General features: G+C 38.9%; 2 protein-coding genes across 2 annotated transcripts in view; one reads left to right on the forward strand and one right to left on the reverse strand.

Annotated features, from left to right (window-relative positions):
• Positions 1 to 8014: 8014 nt before the first annotated feature.
• Positions 8015 to 9438, reverse strand: LOC124159809. The gene has a single exon (XM_046535723.1). It carries the CDS (start codon positions 9169 to 9171, stop codon positions 8497 to 8499), a length of 675 nt encoding a protein of 224 aa, XP_046391679.1. The 5' UTR covers positions 9172 to 9438; the 3' UTR covers positions 8015 to 8496.
• A 2239-nt stretch (positions 9439 to 11677) lies between these two features.
• Positions 11678 to 25235, forward strand: part of LOC124158714 (SET domain-containing protein SmydA-8-like) — a 35495-nt gene continuing 21937 nt past the window's right edge. Inside the window, exon 1 of the mRNA XM_046533963.1 lies at positions 11678 to 12051. The gene's annotated coding sequence lies outside the window, so the exon portion shown is untranslated. The remainder of the gene's footprint in view (positions 12052 to 25235) is intronic.

Consider the following 25235-nt stretch of genomic DNA (forward strand, 5'->3'; position numbering starts at 1 on the left):
TGATAATAGAATGAATACCACCAAACACCTGCAAACACCTGCTTTAGATGCTTCCCAATCTACATCTGTAGAAAATCGAGGGACCACTAAAGCAGGAAAAAATCGTGTACGTATGAAATGGACTCCCGAAATGAATAAATGTGTCATGCATGCGTATTACACCATAACCCGGCTTGAAATAGATAAAACTAGTTATAGAAAATACATTTTTGAGAAATTTAAAGAGCATTACCCAGAATGTGTAGTCACCGAACAAAGAGTAGCTGACCAGAGACGTGCAATTGTATTAAAAAACCTTTTACCAGTTCCAATACTTGAAGAAATAAAACATCAAGTAAGCAAAGAATTGTCCAGAAGTAGCCTTATAGACCCTCCAATAAATGAGGAGGAAATCAGTTTAAATGTTGGACCTACATCTAGCGAAGCTGAACCGTCAACAACCCCACGTCCCGCAGAGGAATCTAGGAACGAAACTTTTAAAACAGGAAACTCAGGAATCATCAATAGCCAATGCCAAGAAGAACATATTGACACCAATCAGTCCAAAACGACAAATCTTGAAGAGACTGAAATATCAGAATTGCTAACCAAAACGGTAATAGAATATTACGGTTCAGATCCCAGCCAGCGACCGAAAATTCCAAAAATAAATACATCAACGAAGTTTATGCAAACCGTCGCTATGGTCAATAATATCCTACCACAGCTAACCCAGTATTTAAGCAATATTTCCGACATCCATACATTGATTTATGCTGCTTCTATCACCATTAGTAAACACTTAGGCTTCAAAATCAAACCGAATTCCCGATCTGAAACAGTGCCAGTAAGAAAAGAAACAATTCCACCATGGAGAAAACGCTTAGAGAGCGATATAAAACATCTAAGGCAGCAAATTGGTAAATTGACCCAATATCAACATGGAAATAGATCAAGAAAGTTAGTATCATCACTTAAATGTGTTTTCAAAAATTTCGACATAGATGCAGCTAATGAAAACCACAGCAGGTATGTCAAAGAGTTGCTCGAACTTAATAAACAAAAACTAGCAGTTAAAGTTGGGCGCCTTAAAAGATACAATAAGTCTTTCAATAGAAAGGAACAAAACCGGGAATTTAAAACTTCCGAAAAATCATTTTACAAGAAGCTGAGATCATCTGCAACAACTGACATCGAAGGTAAATTGCCAGATCAGGATGGAGTGTACAACTTCTGGTCCTCAATATGGTCGACCCCAACAGAAAGCAATTCGAGTGCAAGCTGGATTGGAAACGAAGAAAACTTACACCTCAATTTAGTTGAAATGCAGTTTACTAAAATCTCAACCGAGGACATCAAAATAGTTTTAAGAAAGGCACATAATTGGAAATCACCAGGTCCTGATGGAATTCAAAACTTCTGGTATAAACAGTTTACGTCTCTACATGGAGCCATAGCCAAATGTTTTAATGATATTATTAATAACCCAACAATCCTCCCTGATTTCTTCACAACAGGGATAACATACATGAAGCCCAAAACAATGAATACGGAAGATCCAACACAATATCGACCCATAACATGTCTACCTACTATATACAAAATACTCACGTCTTGTATTACAAATAAAATATATAGCCATATTGACCAGAATAATATACTTGCAGAAGAGCAAAAAGGATGCCGAAAGTTCCATATGGGATGCAAGGAGCAATTGACAATTGATTCTGTAGTATTACAACAATCACGCAAAAATAACAGAAACCTTCATGTTGCTTATATTGACTACCGTAAGGCGTTTGACAGTGTCCCACATAATTGGCTCTTAAAAGTTCTGACTACATACAAAATCCACGGCACCATCATTAAGTTTTTAGAAGCAACTATGGCAAAGTGGAAAACAGCCCTAATGGTCAATATATCGGGTAAAGGCTTTATAACACCAACCATTGACATACAACGGGGTTTATTCCAAGGAGACTCATTGAGTCCACTTTGGTTTTGCCTGGCGTTGAACCCATTATCAAATGCCCTCAATAGCACTAAATATGGATACAAAATAAAAAATAGTACAAACACCAGTTTTACTTTGTCTCACCTTCTATATATGGACGATATTAAAATCTATGCCTCAAATGAAATACAGCTCAAGTACCTTTTGGATGTCACAAGTAGGTTCTCCGCGGATATAAAAATGCAATTCGGATTGGATAAATGCAGATTGCTTCACATAGAAAAAGGGAAAATCAAGCATGGTAACTTCAATGTTACAGATGACGAGTCAATAATATCTATGGAAGCAAATGAGAACTACAAATACCTCGGATTCCTGCAAGCAAAATCAATACAACATAAACAGATCAAGAAGGAATTAACAACTGAATTCCATAAAAGACTAACATCCATCCTTAAAACAGAATTAAATGCACGAAATGTAATCAAAGCCATCAATACGTTTGCGGTACCTGTGTTGACATATACATTTGGAGTGATTGACTGGACCAAAACCGAAATAGCAGGCATAGAAAGATCAATACGTACAACATTCACAAAATTTAATTTACACCACCCAAAGGCTGCAATAGAAAGGCTAACGCTACCCCGCTATATGGGAGGTAGAGGGTTAATAGATTTACAACAGCTCCTCAAAAACCAAATTCATGGACTAAAACATTTCTTCTACGATAAATCAAACAGTTCGAAGCTTCACAAATCAATAGTATATGCCGACAACAAATTAACACCATTAAATCTAAAAAATGGCACGACCGATGAAGCAACCAACACAGGAGCTGTTCTATTAAATAGAAAGGTAGAAGTATGGGCCCAGAAGGAATTACATGGACGACACATCAATGACCTCAATCAACCATATGTTGATAAAATCTCATCAAACAAATGGTTGTCATTGGGTGATCTTTATGGAGAAACCGAAGGGTTCATGCTTGCAATACAAGACCAGGTCATCCGCACTAAAAATTATGCAAAGTACATCCTTGGTGATAAAAGCATAACAGATGACAAATGTAGAAGGTGTTTTCAAGTACCTGAAACAATCCAGCACATTATATCTGGCTGTAAGATGCTAGCTAATACAGAATATTTAAGTAGACATAATCAAGTTGCAAAAATTATCCACCAAAAACTGGCCTACCAACACAAGTTAATAGATACTAAGACCCCATATTATGTGTACCACCCTGAAACAGTGCTTGAAAACGGCGAATTTAAAATCTATTACGATCTGCCTATTCAAACAGATAAAACTATAGTTAATAATAGACCGGATATAGTGTTGATTGACAAGAAATATAGAACTTGCTACATAGTTGATATTGCCGTGCCACTGTCGCATAACATCGAAAAGACAATTACAGGAAAAATTAACAAGTACCAAGATCTGGCAATAGAAATAAAAAGAATATGGAATATGGAACAGGTTTATATAGCTCCAATTGTCATCTCAGCTACCGGTATCATCCCAAAACACATACAAAATAGTTTCAAAATACTCAACCTCCATCCAAATACTTACATCAAACTGCAAAAGGCTGTAATAATTTCAACCTGTCATATCACGAGAAAATTTCTCAACGCAATTCAATAGTGAAGAGTTACCTTGGTGAAAACCCGTGCTCTTAACACTTAAGCTACTCAGTGAAAACTGAAGAAAATTTAAGAAAAAACATAATAATAATTCAACTTTATTGGGCGAGATTGAGACCAGAAAGTCCCATATTCCATCCAACCCCTGAATGCATTTCTTGCAAATGTTATGATGCATTTCCAGTGTCCCACAAAATCATTTTGGTTGGCTGCCTCATATGCATATAGACTGGTGGGGGGAGGAAATTTTTGATTTTGGGAATAAATTGCCATCAGCATTGGGAGTTGCGGCAACCCTGTGTACTTTTTAAGAGGCATTATGAGCCTCGAGAGCTAACATTAAAAAAAATAAGGTTACATGATTTTGACGAGTAAATGATCCATCGTAAATAGTAGACCACAATTAGTAGCTGTCACTTGATGTTGCTATGTTGCATACACAGTTTTCACATCAATAATCAATGCGAATTTTTTTTTCAAGTCTGATTAAATGAAATTCAAGAATAAGGACAAGATTCAATATCAGTTTCTATATTCTAACCATAGGCGGATCCAGGGGGGTGGCACGGGGGCACGTGCCCCCCCCAGACCCTTAAAAATATGCAAGATTTTTAATACGGTCCCATTCTCATTTCGTTCTTTTTGTATAACGAGGTATCTTTGTGCCCCCCCCAGAACAAAATCCTGGATACGACCGTGCTTGTGCCCCTCCCAGAAAGAAATCCTGGATCCGCCCATGATTCTAACATAATAATATACTAATAATAATAACATAATACTTTTCTATATTCTAACACTATCTCTTTCTCCTCTAACGCCTCATTTACATTTTATTTTTGTTTTTTTTTCCTCTTAATTAATTAACTTAATGTTTAAATACATCTTTAAGGGATGATTTTGGACACAAAGAGGTTAATTGTAAAAAAAGAGGGTCGATGGTTGTATTGAAAGAATCAAGGAAAAAGTCTAACATTAAACTCCCCACAACAAGGGGGAGATTTATGTCAGTTTTGACATCAATTATCAATGCGAATTTCTTTTCAAGTCTGATTCCAGGAAATTCAGGAAAAAGAACAAGATATCAGCAGGCACTTTTCTATCTTCTGATAGTATCAATTTCTCCTGTATCATCTTATTTATATTCAATTTACTTTTTTCCTTAATCAATTTACTCTATGTTTCAATCTATTTTTAAGACATAATTATGGTCGTGGAGAGGATAACTGTAAAAAAAGGAGGGTCAATGTTTGTATTGAAAAAATTATAGGAAAAAGTCTGACGTTGAACCCCTCACAACAAAGGGAATAGGGATTAAAGGGGGATTAACGTCAGTTTTGACATCAATAATGAATGAGAATTTCTTTTCAAGTCTAGTTCAAAGAAATTCAAAGGAAAAAAGGACAAAACTCAATATATGATTTTGTTCTTTCTTGGCGTATGATCAGTGGCGGCTTGCCCATAAGGACTCTCGGACGCCGCCCCTCCCAAATATTTGAAAAAGTAAAAAAAATAAATATCCATTAATTTATAATTATACATCTAATTAATCAGAGTGTTTTTTCAGTCGCATACATCGAAAGTGTAGGAAAAACACGAAAAGAAATAGCGCGAGAAATTCGTATTTGTAGCCGTGGGGCGCTGGCCAGAACGTCCCAATCCATCCCCATGCAGCAATATGGAGAGTGGTAGTGGTGGGGGCCGCTGGTGCTATGACGCGTCGGACGCGTCTAACGTGTTTCTTATGGAAGTCTTGGGACGTCGTCCGAGAATGCGCAGAGCGACGAGTGAGTTGACATCGCTGCGCCGCCCGGCGGGCGTATAATCTGGCGTCTACTTGGTGCTGCCACAGAAAAGGGACCTACGGAATCAGAATGGTCACTGTACTGGGTGTAGTTATACGATTTTAATTTTTAATTACTGGTAGGTATTGCTACAGAAAATAAATTATCTCATTATGCTTGCGTTTTTGGGTGTTTGAATTCCGGAACACATAAAATCCAACCAGTTAAAGGCCGTATTGACGTAGGAAAACTATTCTTGAGTATTTGCCACAGTTCTGTTATGATTACGAATTTCAAGAACCTTGAGGAAACTAATCTATATATATAAAAGAAAGTCGAAAATCGTGTTAGTTAGAACACTTATAACTCGAGAACGGCTGCACCGATTTTAATGATATTAGGTTCTTTGGATTCGTCTCAGCCCCGGATAACATCTATATATATAAAAGAAAGTCGAAAATCGTGTTAGTTAGAACACTTATAACTCGAGAACGGCTGCACCGATTTTAATGATATTAGGTTCTTTGGATTCGTCTCAGCCCCGGATAACATATAGGACATTAAAAAAAGCATAATTTCACAAAAAATTCATCTCTTTCTTATTGTTAGTGATATGTTTTTAGGAGTTAGTAACGCAACAACAATTGATAAGTCGGTCAAAACTCCAAATTAAATTATTTGTTTTGTTTTTACCAATTTAATAACTGAACTTTGTAGCAATATAACAGTTTAATTACTAAATATATTCAAAATATTGAAATTGTATTTAAAAATTTTTATTCGAGCTAATTGTAAGCCCAGCTCTGGTTGACTCTTCACTACCGTGTTTGTAAACAAATCTCCAAGCAATTGTTGACAAACGGTAATGTCCGTGTGGCATTCATGATAACTATTAACAAATCCTATGGTCAGTCTTTCAGTTTTTGTGTTGTTTTTGCTCATGTGCTAATGAAAACCCATGATTTTCTCATGATCAATTAAACGTGGTATGTTAACGAGTCTGTAAACCATCCGCTCTATTTCTTCCTTCGCTTCAAGAGCGCAGCTAGGAATTAAGGATAGGGGGGTTTTAGGCGCAGCTAATACTACGGGTCTGTAGGGTATAGAAAACTCGCTTAGGTAAGAGAGAGGTGTGGGGGCCCTTCACCTCCACATTTTTTAAGATAAACGGTTCAAAATAGTGGGTTTTGCGGCTGTGTGAATAGTTAAATATGTTTTGCTCGTTACTCATCCGTCCCCAGATATTAGTAACATTTTTTTTTAATAAAAATATTCTCTGAGCTCTTGGGGGGGTTTTATCCCCCAAAAACCCCCCTCGCTGTATCACTGCTTCGCTTCGCTATATTTATTTAGCTTCATCCGCTTTATGTTGCGCCTCATATCAAAACAAAAACTGTTGTTTATCAGAAGGTGCTTGACGCAAGACATTAAACCGGAATGTGTAGGGCACACCGCTGTGCGTTCACGCATGCAGCACGTTTACGCAGTGCATTTTTTCCAAACAGAGATACTATAACTGGCGCGCTCAAGTCATTTGATACGAATGCTGCTTCATAGGGGCTTTTCTTACACGATTTTGAGCATCAGTCAAGTGTCGGTCTGGCGTTGTGTTAACCTGCTCCGTGAACGGGCCAAGTTTACGCAACAGACTTGGACCTAAAAACATTTTTTACGGTTAATAACACAAATAGCCAGCAACTGAATCCGTATAATTTTTATTTCATTAACTATACTTTATAAAACAACAATGCCCAAAATTTCTTAAGCTAAGACGTAAGAAAATTCATTGAAAAAACTCCGCGTAAACGTGCTCCGATCCACCCTATGTAGATTCAATAAAGAGAATGTCTTTCTGACAAACAATTTTGATACTCATTTACGTAGTTTTATTTAATTTGTATCCTTATTTTATTATAATAAATTAAACATGATTAAAAACGATACAGCCGCTCTTGATTTATAAATGGTGTAACTAAACTGTAAGTTCATTGATTGTTAGGTGGTACGAAGTTCGCCGGGTCAGCTAGTATTATAATATTTAGGCCTTAACAATGTATTCATATCTTCCCGATGATTAGAAATGCGGAACCTATTTTTCAGATAAATTTATCAAAGGACCTGCAGTAGGTATTGGGAAAAATCAGTTAACATTCACCACTGATTTATAATTTAAGAAATAGGTGCGTGCGTGATAGGGTGAAGGATTGCACATGATTTAACCCGTAAAACGTGACTTTAAATAGAGTCATTCAATGAATGTCAAGAAGTGCCGCGTACAATGCACCTTTTGTGTGTAGGTTCATCATTTTTCTAGCCGTCCTTGTTCTATTAGTTCATGTTCACCTAATTCCTCAGCGGCAGAGCGGTAGCTGTCTGACGGAAAATGTCCACTTGGGTCTGATTTAAGTGGCTTCGAAGAGTTCATATCATGGTGCGGAGATCCTTACAGCTCCCATCTGTGGCTCAGAGTCGTCTTCTTTTACGATCTAGAATTTATTTTCTATTATATCATGGCAATGATTTCGAAGACATGGCTATTCCAAGTGCGACCCGTTGGCGTTTCGTGTGTTTACCACATATGAATCTTAGGGCCCCCGCGCACGGGCAACTTTAATCACCGGCAACTAAACAATTTAATCACCCAAGAGTTGCTCCTTACCGCGCACTGGCGATTAAATAGTTGCCTCTCAGCTCAGTTTACAATGGATCTCGTGGAAGCTAGTTGTGTTGTCGCGCTCATTCTGAGACAGCGAAAAAATAAGCAAAGGAACAAAAGGTTTTGGGTGCATCCAATAATTAGTTCCAGACTTCTTGATGGACAATTTTATAAGCTGTTTGACAGATTGAGAGAACACCCAAATAAGTTCTTTAATTATTTTCGAATGAGCATAGAAACTTTTGATCGACTGCTGATTAGCCTTGTACCTCGAATAACTTACCAAAATACATCATTAAGACAGGCTGTACCACCTCAAGAAAGATTGGCGGTGACTCTAAGGTAAAAAAACAATATTAAATTTTAAATTAAAAACAATAAATAGTTTAAATATTTTAATGCCTAAGAAATGGAAATGCAACGCTTTTATTGATTTTTAATAGTAGTTTCTGAAGTAAAATAATTAATTTAAGTTCAAAATTGAGGACTTGTCGACGTATTTTCCCATACATTTTGAGAAGTGATTGCAGCTGGTGGCAGAAGCTCTTGAAATTGCCCTCTTGGTACAAATGTTGAAAAATATTGAGATGTTGATGCCTGAGAATTGGTTTGCTCTAATACATACGGAGTCTGCATTTGATTTTGGCTCCCTGATTGTCGGACTCTCCTCATTATGTTCATGATTTCTGTCCGTGCATAAAATTTTTGGTCGTCATTAAATCGTCTGAAAGCTGGAAGCAGTGACAACAGAAAATACTTGTCTACGTCAATGTCTTTTTCTTCGTCCCTCTTATCTTGTAGAATTTGCAGCAAAGACTCTTCGAAACTTCTGCTTGTAGAATGTTTTCGACTATTCCTTGTCAAGCCAGGTTTAGGAGGGCAGTCAGCTTTAGGTGAAGGCTCTACGTCATTATCTTCACCTGCGCTTTCGTTCAAATCAATGTTATTATGTTCGAGACTGCTGGATGTATTTCTGCATTCAAGCGAGTCCCTCAGAAATAATAACTGCTCAAAATACAGATATTTACGCCTCTTTGGTGCTGATCCTGACGGATTGAAATAATTGAAGGTGACGACTTCAACGAAGAAAAAGAAATGAATCAAGATCAGAAACGTAGATGGAATGCAAGAAATTCCAAGGCCCAACATTATATAGTATCTACAATAGAGATCCGTGGTCCACCATGTAATATGCTGTGAAGCAGTGGTAGCTGGATAACCAGAAAGAAGAAGTATAGGAAAGTGAAGAAAAGAATTTCGAAGAATCTCAAGAGTATGAAGAAAATGTAATGAAAGGAATCAAATGAAGGGAAGGTGTAACTATGTAAGTTAAACATTCTGAGGTAGTTGTTTATTTACATAATGCAAGTAAGTGAATTTGTAAATATATGGCTTCCAAATACAATCCAGAGCATGTTCAGTAATTAATATTACCGTAAGTAACCCCAAAACTTAAAAACTATGAGACCTTTGCAAAACGCGTCCAGCAAAACACTTTCCAAGATGCGCTCCGAACAAGGGCCGTCAAGCAACTGAAAAGTTGCCAGTGCGCGGGGTTGGGTAAGCATCCACGCGATCTATTCCTGCCGGCAACAATTTAATCACCCTCAGAATAGGTCCGGACGCAATTATTTAGTTGCGGCAACTAAAAAATCGCCCGTGCGCGGGGCCGCAGTCAATTTCGTGTGTTTCATTTGAACTTCCACAAAGCAACTAAATAGTTGCTTTGAAAAAGTTGCCAGTGCGCGGGGGCCCTTAGACTCAAGGAGATGGTCCGTGACGTCTTTTGTTTGCTTGAATGCCTTTGCTGACCTTAAATTCGTCCCTCAGCTGAATCAGCATTAGTGGACCACGACTTCTATCTCCCTTGAGTCGTCCTTATAGTAACGGCAAGACTCTCGGAAAGAACGGAGTGAAATGAGTTCAGACATCATTTTCGAGGAGTTAACTGTGCGTAATTGCCGATTAAGAAGTTTCTTAGTGCTGTGTGTACATTCAAGAAGACAATTTTAATTAATCAACAGTGCTCGTTTTTGTTTTAGGGAAATATAGGGAAAAATTGTCCCAATTCTGTGTCCAGGCACCTTGTTCTTTTTGGTCGTATTTTTCGTCGGCCTATTTTGTGTCGTCCCTTGTTTATTATAGGCTAGTACCCTTGCCATGTGTTAAGTCGAAAAGAAATTGTTCTCCGGCGCTGATTTCAACGAACGTGTGATTGATCACTTTGCTGGACAAAAGGAAAGAAGGATGGACTTCTGCAATATAACTAAAGGAATGTGAGTATTTCAGATTTTGTTAAAAATGTGTGAGATATGTTTGATTATTGATTTTAAATCATATTGTATTCAAGAAGCAACGCAAACACCGCAATCAAAGTTTACATCTGCCATAGCAAAGCGCGTGCATTCTAGTAGTGTTTGTTGCCTAGTGGAAGTCAGTGACACTCCCCTCCCTCCTCAGGTGTTACAAGTGTCATTGCTACCTAAATCATTGCAAATATTGTATAGATTTGACAAATAACGCATTATGATTGCAAAACGAACAACAGAAGTGTATTGCGGGCATATCCGCACGAAGAATGTAGGCGCTAAAACCTAAAGTTACGTATTTTCGTTTGTATTTGCAAAAGATCGCAGCAAATATATTTTTATTCTTCAAGATCATTGATCAGTATACTCTAGAGTCCGGACTAAGCCGATCCGTATGACTGCATTAAGTATTTATTAATCAAGCTTTATTAGGAAAACTAGGTATTTTTGTTGAAAAAAAAACGGAACACATGGCATCACAAAATTTAATTCCTAGATTGCCGTAAAAACTTAATAAAATACACGAAATATTAAAAAATTATGACCCCCCGGTAGAGTGCGCCCCCCCCCAGCATTTGACTCGCGAGCCGCCACTGCGTATGATACTAGTGAAATCTCAGATTTTCCACCGGGTGAGTTGTATGTAGGTCGATGGCTATCGCTGCCAACATCCTCAGGGCATTCAATGTTAGCAGGCACTTTTCCATCTTCTGACAGTATCACTTTCTCCTGTAACGTCTTATTTATATTTAATTTATGTTTTCTTAATTAATTTACTTAATGTTTAACCTATGAATAGGACATGATTTTAGTCGTGAAGTCGTCGTTTGGTTATTAACTGTGAACAAATAGGTTCGATAGTTGTATTGATTGTCTGGTGTTAAATCTCCCACACAGAAAACGAGGGGGTTCACGTCAATTTTGACATCAGTAATCAAGGCAAATTTATTTTCCGGTCTGATTCAAGGAAATTCAGGAGAAAAGGACAAGATTCTATATGAACAGGCACCTTTCATCTTCTGACTTTATCACTTTCTGCTGTCACGTTTTATGTATATATTCAATTTTTTTTTCTTAATCAATTCTATTCACATTTTAATTTTTAATGTTTATCTTCATGTTTAAGACATGATTTTGGTCGTGAGAAGTTAAATGTAAAAAAAAGAGGGCCGATGGTTGTACTGAAAAAATTAAAGGAAAAAGCCTGACATTTAACCCCTCACAACAACAAGGGAGGACAGTAGGGGGGGGGGGGGAAGAATTGCAAGAGGTAGGGACAGGGGAGAGGGAGGATGTGAAGAATGCGACGGTGTGGGGAGATAAGGAAGGAACGGTCTAAAATAGTCTTGGAGAGCTCACCTACGCCCAGCCTATGTTTTGTGCCGATGCCTTTTATGCATCCCTCACCCTCCACGTCCCACATCACGACTGGGGCCGGCGGACGGGAAAGAAGCGCCAAAAGGCACCCCCTCTCTCCCCCCCAACACCCTCCTCAGTCCTCGGACCGCGCTCACGGTTCAGAATATCACTCGGGTGAGGGGCGAAAGATGAGCTTTTCCCAGTGGAACACACGCACACGCTCTCACTTCGGGTTGACGTTCAGCAGGGAGGAGGAATCGCCGATCTCAGGAGGATTGCGCATTCCCTCGGCGCTCTGCCCCGCGTGCTCCGGCGAGAGTTTGCCATCGACGCCTGGGAGATCGCAGCGTGGAAGTGCATCGTGAGTACTTTTCAACATCACCAAATATATAGTGATCTCCACCCTCACCCATACTAACCAACCTCGGGGTGGAATCACTGAATTATCATGTGAGCACGAGCGAGGTCTATTGTACATAATGAAATGCACGTGTACATTTATTCACACATTTATTTCAACCGACTCAGGTTTCGGCACATAACGCCACTTTAAAACCTTAGAAATGGCATTAATTGCCGAAACCTGGGTCGATTGAAATAAATAAGTGTGAAGATAGGCAAGTACTTTTTCATTACGCTAAATATGAAAGATTTCTAACGAATTACGCCGGAAACTTATCTTTTACGAGGGGTGTCATTGACCCACGAAGAAATCTTTTACAAATACCCACAGCTCCCAGAAAATAAGTTACGGTTGGCAACCCTAGATGATATTTGTTGTTTTTAAAGTTATTCTGTTATCACAATTAGATCATTCTCTGGATTATTCTCTCACATTGCCTCTGTTGACCTCGGTGACGGCGGGGTAAATTCCTCGACGGCCAAACCGAAAGTCGCTAGTTCGATTTTGCATAGGTTGACCACATACAGTTATTGAAACACTATATACTATACTAAAGCACTATGAACTATATACTCTAATGTTAACCCTATCCAGGGCATGGATATTCGTGAACGTCCATTGTTGTTTGTTTAATCCTCCGATGTATAGGCCTAACAGTTCTGTTTTAGGGGTTGGTAAATATAGACAAATAAGTAAATCATCAAGATAAATTAAAAAAAATGAAATCAAGTCTCTAGGAAGAGTTGATTTGGTTCCGTTAGTGGTAGCTCGCATCACCCTACTGACGGCGTTAGGTTACCAATACCTCTCTTGTCTATCCTTCCCTGGGAGGCGTGGTTGAGCATCCTTAATCACGGCGACGCGGTGCTACCTTCATTTTTTCTTCCCTTCCTCCCCCCTCTTGAGGCGAAGGCGTAAAATCACTGAATTACAAGCCCGACCTAAAGAAACCGCTTGGTTCTCTATCCTATTGTGAGCATAGCGCAACTTAAAAAAATATCATCTAGGGTTGCCAACCCTTACGTATTTTCTTGGAGCTGTGGGTATCTGTAAAAAAAATTCTACGTGAGTCATTGATACCTTTCACGCTCTTTTACTCACCCACTGATTTAACCCCGAGATTAGTTAGAATAGGTGAAGGTGGAGATCACCTCAAACAAAGCCTATGTGGTGTGAAATTCACACACTCAGAATGTAGGAGCCAGGTCTTTTCCTGAGCCACCTCGCATTTCGGGAATTTATGTTTTTTTTCGTATTATCATCTTGATTATAGGCATTAACGCCTTTACTCTCAGAGCCATACCCTGCTTCAGGATTATAATCCTAAAATATTCCCCCAGCAACTCTAAAAACGTAGAGTTTTATGGTAAAGTTTTGACAAGTTCCTGATTTTCCGTGCTAAAAAATATCGGTAACGCTGGTGTACACCCTTCCAAATCCAGCATTTCTAGTGAGGTAAATCAAATTTAAAGATTAAACTATTATAAATATGGACCTTTTAAACTCAATCATAAATATAATAGCAGCTAAATATTTGAAAATTAAATTTTGCAACAAAAAATAACTCATAATCCAGCCCTATATTTAATAGTGCTGCAAAGGCACCCATTTCTTTTACGACGGACCTTCAGATTTGATGCTACTTAGAAGTGACATTGGGTCGGACAGGGTTAATCTTATCGACTACTGCTCGTTTCATGGATGGTATTTATTTCCACAGTATCGTCTACGAAAACGATCGAAAGAACATAGGTTTTGCTGGAGCAATTCCGCCCCCTATTCATGATAACGGGGTCGTTTTCCTATTCCTCAATTTTTTACGCTCCTTTTCTTCAACCCGTTAGTCCCTCCATGGTTCATCAGGCTAAAAGAGGTAAACAAATTATTATTACATGCATAGAATGTACATGTACATTACATTGACAAATGTTTAGAATTTATTGCAAAAAATCATGTGCAACTGTTAGAAAAAGATCCCACCAAGAAATGCCAAGCAGAGTGTAAAAGTGCTATTTCCAAAATAAAAATGGTCCTCACCCCAAGTGAAAAGTGGAATGTAACAGAGATGAATCCCACTGCCCCCAGATTTTATGGCATGCCCAAAGTGCACAAACCTTCCATTCCCATCCGCCCGGTGGTCTCAGGCATAGGCTCCCCAGTGCATTCCCTATCCAAAGTGGTGAAGTGCAAATTCATGGAACATTCCAATTTCCTTGCAAAACACAGTATTAAGAATTCCATAGAATTGACAACATTGTTATCAAAAATAACACCGCCTAAAAATTCTATGCTAGTTTCCTTTGACGTGGTGAACTTATTCACGAGTGTTCCAAGAGATGAAGCAGTGCTCCTGGCCAAGGAAGTGCTACACGAAGCTAAAACGCCCCAACTCATTTGCGACGAACTAATATCTTTATTGAAAGTGTGTACAAATCAAAATTATTTCATGTTTAACGGAAACTTCTACCTACAAAGAGACGGTTTAGCTATGGGCTCCCCATTGTCACCTCTGCTATCCGAAATATTTGTGAACAATTTAGAAAAGAAACTTTTCAATAGTGACCACCCCCTCCTAAAGAATGTTCATTATTGGTTCCGCTATGTAGATGACATACTTTGTTTATGGACGGGAACGAAGAGGCAACTAAGAAATTTTTTACGCCTTATCAATGCTTTAAATTCAAATATCAAGTTCACTATGGAGTTACAAGAGGGCAGCACTCTAAATTATTTAGATCTAAATATTTCCATTAAAGACGGCGAGCATAAGTTCTCCATTTACCGAAAGTCTACTCATACAGACCAAGTCATCCACGCAACTTCCAAGCATGCCATAACCCAAAAATTGTCAGCCTTTCATTGCATGCTGCATAGAGCTTTGTCGATCCCTTTAGAGCCCTCAGATCTCCTTTCAGAAATTACCACCATCACAAAAATCGCGATAGCCAATGGTTACACCGAAAAATTGATCAACGATTTGTTTGAAAGCAAAAAGAGAAAATTCTTACTCAGAGGTATTTACTCTACCACCCCCACGGATCAACAGTCATGGCGACGCATAAAATATTTAGGCCAACCTTCTATTAAATTGGAAAAATTACTCAAAGTAATCAACATAAAACCGGCCTTTTACAATAATTCTAACCTGAAGAGCATGCTACCTTTAGTCAAGGACCCCACTGATTCAGCCCTCAAGAGCGGGGTCTACCAATTAAGGTGTGGTGATTGTGACTCCAAATACATAGGACAAACAGGAAGAAGTCTGACCGTACGAGCGGAGGAACACCGGCGCGATTACTACAACAACACTGGGATGTCCCAATTCGCTACCCATCTTCGGGAGGAAGGCCACCAAGCGGATTTTACCCCGGAATTGCTTCACCGAGTCAAGAAAGGAACACAGCTGGACATCAGAGAACAGTTGGAAATTTTAAAAATTGTAAAGAGGAAAGAACCCATTGCTAATGACCACCTTTTTCCTTTCCACTCCCCCCTTCTAGACATTCCACTATTACACCCCAAAAAATCCTTGTGACGCCAACCCACGCTCTACTTTGTAACTACCTCTGGTTTTTCTCCCTATCTCTTCCCTCCTTCACCTTCCCCGTCACTTACCTCTCCCCCCTCCCCTTCCCCTCCAATCACCCGACCACAGAGTATATATACCGGCAAATTCTGATGTGTATCACTAGTCTTGATAATGGTACAGTGTAACCGAAACTAGTCGGCAATAAAGTGTGTGTTTTGTAGAAAAGCTAAGCAATTTCCTTTCCAAACATTAAATATGGAATTCTACAAAGTGAAGGCCTCAACAATTGAGTTCATAAAATAATGTTACTTATTTTGCAGTAGTTTAAAAAAAAGGTGTCCCACAGTCATCCGACGGCTATCGATTTATAAGCCACCCAACGTCACTTAGGACGAAACTGATCCCATGTGACCAATTTAAGCAATATACTAAGTCGTTTCCTTAAGAGGTATAGCAGTGGCAAATAAGTACATACACGTGGGTTGATTCATCGTAGAAATTAATCTGCTTACTTATTTCACTGCGTAAATTATCGCTACCCGTGCACTTTCCTCACCATGTATAATCAGGAAAGAAAGATATAAAAGAAAAGAAAGTTTTAAATGTTTTAATGTAGATTTTGTTGGCAAATTATTCAATTCTTAGTTTTCCTCCGAAAATAGTCCTACCACACACTAAGAACATTCAATTCAATGGGGGTATTGACGAAGAGAAAGTATTTACATATCTCTCCTAAACATATCTCCGTGCTGCGATATTTTTCAGTTACGCAACACATTAGGAATACATATTTATTTACAAACTTCATGTGTACCGTGGATAAAGGCTCCTCATCTTTTTCATTATTCATACTTAAATATTTTGGATCCCTTAGAGATGAGGGTATTCGTGAAGTTTATTTATTCGTTCATCAAACTAAAAGGTCACTAGGACGCTGCATGAGCGCCTGAGAAAGATTCTCCTCTCGGAAATTTCGAACATTTGGTCGGGATATGAGCGGGCGCTGGAACCATTCCAAATATACGACATACCTGGCAGAAGATTAGCAAAGGCTTTTTAACCAGAAATTCAATATCTTATCTCATTTCTAATTTATTCACTACAGGTGTTCATTTTTGAAATGAAATACGATTACATGGACATATGAATACAAATATATGAGAGAAAAATTGCACAGAAAGCCACCGTGGGAAATTTGTCCTGTAACTTAATGTTTTCAAATCAGACATCATTTACTCAGACTATGCCGATGACTTCGCCGATATTAATTAGACTTTGTGTATTTCATTATTAGGCGTACTCAATGTTTCATACTATCAACCACCGGCCATCAATGCTATAATGTCTTACTGATGAGAAGTTACGAATGAAAACATTCGCTTTTGGCATTAAGGTACACTCGAACCATCCCTACTTGGTAGTTCCATTTATAAATTTAATTGAAAAGCTTAAAGAAAGTAGGTAGTCAAAATAAATGATTTTTAAATTAACCAACGCGTACTGTCTATCAATGAGTTTTATCTAATTGATGATTCATTTGCATTTTAATTTACCGCAGTAATGATTGACACAAAAAATGGAAAAATGAGATTAGTGAATGATATTGGGAGTATGGACTTAACTCAGATAACTATTAAATAATTGATAACTAAGCGATGAAATTTATTTTAATGATCCAATTCTACGCAATAGAACATTTGAAACACAGAACGTGCAGCCAGTTCAAAATTAATTTCGAGCTTCGTTATAATCAACTTTCCCTCCACTACCACCAATGAAGTTTCCCAATTTGAACTTTTCCTCATCGGATCTCCTTTGGGACCTGGAGGATGGAATCACTTTTCAGGATGTCACCGAGTTGTTAATGGCACCGTTTCGTAAACTTGACAAATATGTGACCTGCAATGCACGGGACACTGCTTTTTGTCTAACTGCCAGGTGCAAAAATGTTAGAGATTCGGAGAAGTTTATCACAAGCAAAAAAAACATAATTCCAGAGAGCTCGCATTCTCTCTCCATCGCAATAATTTGAAGAAAGAGAACGGTTTTACTATTTTGCCTTGGGCGCACAGACAATGACCAAATTTAATAATACAATCCCTAAAAATGTGTTAATGAGCTGATAATTCCCGTTTATTATAAAATGGGAAGATAGTTATTGCTAATAAAGAGACAATAAATAAAACTTATTCATAAGATAAAATATTGAATTTCGCAAAGCGGGTTTACAATTGCGACCAGGTCGATAATTATATTTGCATGTCCTCATGGAAAGTCAACTCATACTGTTGTATATTTATGGAGGGACTAGAAAAACAAAAAAAATAATCACTAATTAATCACTATTAGATAATAGCAGTCTGGAAATTCATCACTTCCATTAAGCTTAACATTGATAGAACGTTAAATTATCCGTTAGTTACTGCATTCTCATTTAACAATATTTTTAAGAATAGAAATGGATATACACATTCTCCTTTCATCTCTCATTTCATCCTTTTCCTGCACTATGCTCTAGTTCCTAAAAATATGTCCGTTTAGCCGTCCCTTTCCTTTTATGTTCTCCATTGGCGCCACACCAAAACCTTGGCGAAAGAATTCAGTTTTAAGAGCAGAATTCTTCTCAAGTTCCGGGAACATTCACTTGATTAGATATTCCTTATTGTAAATATTTTTGATGTACGCTAGCTTCTCAATCACTACATTTTCTACTCATTACTATGAAAATTTGGTACAGCTTTGATGCAAGAAAAATATTTTCTTGCACCTTAGCTGTACCTATTTAAATATATACGATATTTTGATACCTAAAATACCAATGCTAACTGAAAATGTGCATGTTATCACGATGAAAAAATGATTTTAGGAAATCGATGTTCGGCGAGGGAACTTGGTAGCATTTTTAAAGAGTAAGAATGTACTTGGTTAACTCCACAGATTACGGATTCCCATATCCGCTTTTGGTTTTGCTTCATAGATCATAGATATACCACAGAAGAAAATTATTTTCAAATGATTAATCCAAGTGTAAATTCGTCAATAGGATCAATTAAATCTATGATCCGTGGAGTCAACCAAGTAAATTCATTTGTGTTAACAAGTTTCTGAGAGCTAGTAGCATCATTTAGCGTCGTTGTTAGGTTTTCAAAAAGTAAAAAAATAATCGTTACTCCAAACTCATTGCACGTATTAGACCAAATTAGCATCAGAATGGCATAATTAAAACCATTACCCCAATAGAAAATCTCGCCGCCGAGAGGCGAAAAAAGAACAAGATAATATCCAGTCCTCTGTGAATGTAGGCCCTTTGGCGACACAGCATCCCTCCCAATGCAAGCGTTTCAATGTCGTCACGTCACGTGGCACCATCGACCCGCAACCAGGTGATTAGAGCGCAAACACACACTTCGCGAACGTTTCAGAATTAGAGGCACTGGGGGGAGAAGTTAATAGTTCCTCGGGTGCCTTTAGGAGCTTATTTAGGCTCACATCCGAGGGAAAATACCGGGAACGTGACCGCCTCAACCATTACGTACGTACGGATGAACGATGAGGAGAGTTTCTTCAAGTCCTCGTGGGGGAGAGAGAGATTTCAACCAGGAGATAGAGGAAAAAAAAGATATGGCGCGCGGAACCATAATGTCCCCTCCAAATCTCCCAATCCCCCGAGAGAGAGGGGCAGAGAGAAGTTCGTCCATTCGTAACGGAGAAGTGAATGGGAGCAGTCATGAGTTCTCGGCCATTGACCCTTAATAAGTCGCGTGAGACTGACTTACGCAACCACTCGCATCGGGTCATGTGCGAAATGTGTCCAGAAAATAAGGGCAAATTTTAAATTTAGCGGGTTTGGAGAGTCCGATTGTCAAAGTTTTTCAATTATATTTTTTATATTTATCATGCTCCCGAGGTATAATAACATATTCGGCTGTATTCATTACTTACTTTATCTGTGACAGCCGCTAAGGTGTTTTTATTACGAGCTCGGCTATTTTCGGCTCACACTCCATTTCTTGTTCGAGAAGTTTTGGCCAAAAACAATATTGTAACGATGCCTCAACCTCCATAATCGCCAGACATGGTTCCGTGTGACTTTTTCCTGTTTCCAAAATTTAAGAGAATTTTTAAGCACGGTCGTTTTAAAAGCACAGAAAGTGGCGGATACGTATGGGGGCGAAGGGGGCGCGCGCCCAGGGCCGGATTGACCATAAGGCAAAATAGGCACGTGCATAGGAGCGCTTTCAAGGGCGGCATTTCATTCAGTCACAGCAGTACGTAATGTTTTTATTTTTGAAGTTTCTCTTCTTTTTTGTTGTATGAATTAAGGCTAGACGTTATTTTTGGAAAGGGCATTCTTAAAGTGTTTTAGTTGCATAAAAATTAAACTGTTTCATGTAGTTTACTCCAAGCTGTTTTTATTTAATTGAATTGCCTATGTTTTTACCCCGCGTAAAAATTCAAGCATGTAACTTTTTAAAAATCTCCTCTCTTCTTTATAAACAAATGATTCCAATACATTTCGAAACAAACTCTATATTTTGAAACTTAGAGCATAAAACCAACATCAAAAGCCACCATGATATCACAATTCCATTTATATCTACCACCACCACTCTTCTGAACCACCGCCATGAACTGCATCAGCGTGGATCCTGAGTTCCGCTATATTCCTCTCCTCCCGCTCTCTTCTCCTCTCGTAGGCGCCTCCCCTTCTCTGCTTTCTCTTCCTTTCTCTGCTACACCGCCACCTTTCTTAGTCCTTATCCCGATCCTTCCTTTAAACACGTCTGCCTCCTTCAACTCTCTATACACAACTCCCCCTTCCTTCACAACAATCCCCCCGTCCCGTACTACCATTGTCAGTTTTAAATTTTATAAAAACAATATGGTGGCTTGTTTATGTTATGTTACAACCAAAAACTTATTATGTCCGCCATATATCTGTTTATTCCTTTTTTCCGAAACTTACCTCATGCGAGTGGCTATGCCTTATCATAAAAATCGGGCAGGGGGGGGGGGGGGGCTCAAGTTAGGAGGGGCGCTCCACGGGGAGATGCCTATAGCGTAACTTTGGGTAAATCCGGCCCTGAGCGCGCCCCTCCCCTTGCGGGGCTGCCCGCATTGCAGAAAATTGCAGAAACTTGCAGAAACACAATTGTAACTTTTTTATATGATAAGATAGCATTGTCTTGTACATGCGTATAATCAGTTTAAATAAAACTGTCTTAAATTTTGCATGTAACTTGATTATTTTTCATTTTGTACGATAAAAGTATGGGTATCTCAAAATATCATTTGCGCCACCCTTGAGTTTTTTATGTATCCGTTACTGAGCACAGATGACATTAAAAGCGAATCACTGGAAGAACTAGTGCTATCCCACAGGCCGAGTTGAGAAGTGTTTTGAGGACTGGAAGAAGCCCCGACAAAAGAGCTTAATATTCAATAGGGACTATTTTGAAGGTGACAACATTAATATTGACGAATAAACAAATATAAAAAAACTAAAATACCCCTTATTTTCTGAGCACTTCGCGCAAAAACCCAGAATTTAAGCTTTAAAAATGTATATGTTATGGTCATAGTCATGGAAATAAGTATAAGTTAGATTAATAAAACGATATTACTATACACAAAATCAGAGACTATTATATTAGACATATGCTTTAAATTCTTGTGGAATATTTAGCGCAATGATAATTATCAGACTGTGATATTGCGATAGATTAGTTCTATATCTGAACGTCAAAATAGCATAGAAAGAATGATAAAAGTGGATTATGAGGCAAAATGAAATTGCCGTAGCCCATATGAGGAAATTGAACTGAAACTGAAAACAGCTCACTCGATTCTACAATATTTTATTGAGTATAAGGTAATAAGTTAAATGAAGCATGACAATATTACCACGGAATTAATTCAATGCTTCTCTTAACAAATATTAATAACTTCGATCAGATGGTGCCACATTTCATACAAGATATTGGGCGTAAGATTGGCCCATCATGAGAACGGTTCGGGTGATATAGACACCATGCGAGTGCTAAAAGGTTATGAGTCCTCCTGGGAAAGCATTCCGCTCGGGATCTCTTGATAGCCCTCCACTCGGAGGAAGGAAGTCAAAGCCGGGGCAAGGGAAGAAGAATGGGGCGCGGAGGGAAATGACATGGACGGTGGGACTCAATGGAGAGGAGCTTGGATGGGGAGTCGCGGGTGGAGGGGTGAGTGGAGTGGGGTGGGTGCATTTTTAGGCGCCGAGCCAGCAAGAGAGAGAGAGAGAGAGCTCTCGTAAGAGATGAAATGACTTTTGGAGGGAAGACATAGGGAGGGAGGGTACGGGAGGAGGGGATTGAGCGATCGGTGGTGAATGTGACTGCCCGGAGTCCGTGCCTCACGACAGAGTCCCACATGAAAAGACTTTTTACAATCGGGTCGATCACTCAAACCCGAAATCGTGATTGGTCACTCACTCAGTGGTTCAACCCGATGGTAGTTTGGCTGAGTGGCGTAGCGAGGTCCGTTCCCCCCCCCCCAGAAATATAAAAACACCATTGCTTTGCTTCATTATAAAGGAAAAATAAAATATTGAAAAATCATGAATTTTCAATAGATTTTTTTGAAAAATGAAGTTCAATCGATTATGAAAAATGCATTTTTAGTTAATAACCCTTTACCTAGTACCCTGTTCCTTCCCCCCGAAATCTCTAGTTTTGGACCCCTCCAGAATGAAATTCCTAGCTACGCCACTGGTGTGGTTACGTTAGAGTCATGGGCGTACCCATCGGGGGGCAGGAGGTTCAGTTACAGCTAGACACCCTCTAGTTTTGATCCTGGGTATGCCCTTGTTAAGGCTGTCGATTTTTCGCGGATAGCTTGAGAAGTAGGCGCCGGATTGAAAAGTAAAACAGTTTCATATAGTTTTACTCCTAGCTGTTTTTCTTTAGTTGAATTTTTATGTTTTCCCTGCGTAAAAATTCAAGCATAAATTTATACGGTCAGCTATGTATTGTTAATTCCTTTTTTCCGAACCTAACCTCATTTGAGTGGCTATGCCTTATCATAAAATTCGGGGGGGGGGGGGGCTTAAGTGGGGAGGGGCGCTCATTGGAGAGGTGCCTATAGCGTAACTTTGGGTAAATACGGCCCTGTTGATAACGCGTAGAAGGCCAACGAAGGCGCAAAATATGGAGCCGTCCACGGAGCGGAAACGTGCACGTTAAGGATTAATTACTGAGGCGTTCGAGATGTGGGATTGGGGGAGAATAGCGAAGGGCTAAGACTGACCGAGCCAAGTTTGATACACGCCGGGTTTTTGAAAACTCGGCATCGAAACGTTGGCCTTGAACATCCTTCCCCGGTGTGAAACTCGTGAAGATTTTATCAAATACTGAGGTGACGGGGGAGAAGGCAGAAGAGGATCGAGGTAACACATACGCATAGTGTGCTACGGGCGCGCGGATAGTAGGCAGGTAGAGGTAGAGGTGTACCTCACAGTTCACATGAAGGTCGCTCGGGACCGCTTTTAAAGACAAACGAGTTTGTCTTTCGAGCGGTGTGTCGCGAGGTACTATATTGGGAGGCTTCTCCGTGATTGGTGCGTTCAAGGCCCGTTTCATGTGACATACTAATGTTTTCCTGAAATTTGTCTGAGCAATACTTAAATTGCAAATACAGATGGTGATATACGTAAGGGAATTGGACTTACTCTTCTTCCTTGGTACTACAGAATTTTGTCAGCTTTCGCCTCCATTATAATCTTCCTCTGTTCCTATCTCTTGATGGTCTTCTTTCTCCGTCTTGCCCTCAAAGCAGCCAGGTCTGCTTACACTCCATCTTGCCATTTTAGGCATGGACGTCCTCTTCCTTTTACTTTGAATAATATACCCTCCCAAATTCTTTTGACCACTCTGTCATCTGGTATTCTAATCAAATGTCCCATCCATCTGATTCTCTGTGGCGGGACAAATCTCACAATGTCTTGAACATATATGAGGTCGTCAAGTTCTTCATTCCATCTTCTTCGAAAAATTCCATTTTCTTGTTTGAGTCCAAAATATTGGCTTGAGATCTTTCTCTCCAAAGATCTAAGCGCGTGCGCCGCTGCTGTTGATAATGTCCAGAATTCACATCCATAAGTGACAACAGCTCTTATTAAAGTTTGATATATTTTATATTCAGTATTTCTTTTAGCCAGTCTACTTCCCGACAGCTTATGATTTTCGTAATACTCTCTGCTGCCAGTAAGTGATTCCATCTTTTTTGCTAGAGCTTATTGATTTATCCGAAGTCACCAATGCTCAACGTAGAGGAATGTCACGTAAGCGGGTAAGAAATACAACATATTATGCATAAGGGAATTTGAGTTATAATGGTTAAAAGGGTAAGGAGGACTGGTCAGGGTGATTCATAAATTTTTTCAAATAAACCTGTCTTCACCGGTAGAACGTCTTTAATAATTCATTTCCATTTGGCCTATTTGGATATTTTTTCTAGGAATTTTGAAGTAAGATAGATAAATACAATGCATTGCATACGATACTACCCAGACGGCACAGAACCCTCCGTATCTAATTCGTATGTACATAGTACCCATTGACAACGGGGATACTATGCCGCTTCGTCGCTTTTCGTCAATGGATAATTTCCATTCGCGGCCTGTCGACGAAGCGCGTACGCAGCATGTGAATGTCCGCTACGAAGCACGTACGATAGGATACGAAGCGCGCAGGAACACAGCACTCAGGCTAATCTCAATCGATTGGGTCGAAAATTAGATATATCGTAACTCGCACGATCGAAAAATGTATCGAACGCAACACAATCGATAGCTACCAACCGTAGCGAGAATGTTATGAATCATTATGAATTGTAAGTTCTCAATAGGTAAATAATACTATATCATGAATTCTAATTACCATGATACAGTACTATTTACCTATTGAGAACTTACAAAACTTATTCGGCCACTTAAATAACTGCGAAAAATGAGATTCTCAAGGCTAATTCACGCATCCCCAGCATCCAGCATTCTTAAGTGGCTCGTACTTACTTGGAAACCTTGAGATGTTAATAAGAGTAAATTCTTATTAATTTTGACCCTAAATAAGACATCACATAGCCCACGAGCATTAAAAAGCTTACCCTAAAACCTGACGAAATAAAATTTTTAAATAAAAATTGCCGATGAAACAGGATTGCTGACACATCTGCTATTAGTATGATCGAATTCATCAAAATGCGAGCAAAAATTAACGTATAGTTCAGTCTCAGCTACTAAAACTTACCCATATCAGGCGCTAAAGTATTTGAAAAATTATGTGGGATGAGTAAAAGTCTCTAGGTCACTGCAGTAAATGTATCAACCTATTAAAAATATGAAAGTCCTGCCAAATCACCAGCATAAACACTTGTAAAATAAAACATGTTATCTCTTAGATCACACCTCCGATTTTATACTTACTTTGCATGAAGTCACCACCACAAGAAATTTTAACGAGGCAGGAAAGAAAAAACCCACAGAAATACAATACATATATTATGTATTGTCTATTGTCAACCACAATAATATTTCCAATTTTCTCTTCTATTCCACATCTAATTTAGCGAAACAATTACT

The sequence above is a fragment of the Ischnura elegans genome, chromosome 5 (assembly GCF_921293095.1).
Source record: "Ischnura elegans chromosome 5, ioIscEleg1.1, whole genome shotgun sequence".
NCBI classification, from domain to species: Eukaryota; Metazoa; Arthropoda; class Insecta; order Odonata; family Coenagrionidae; genus Ischnura; species Ischnura elegans.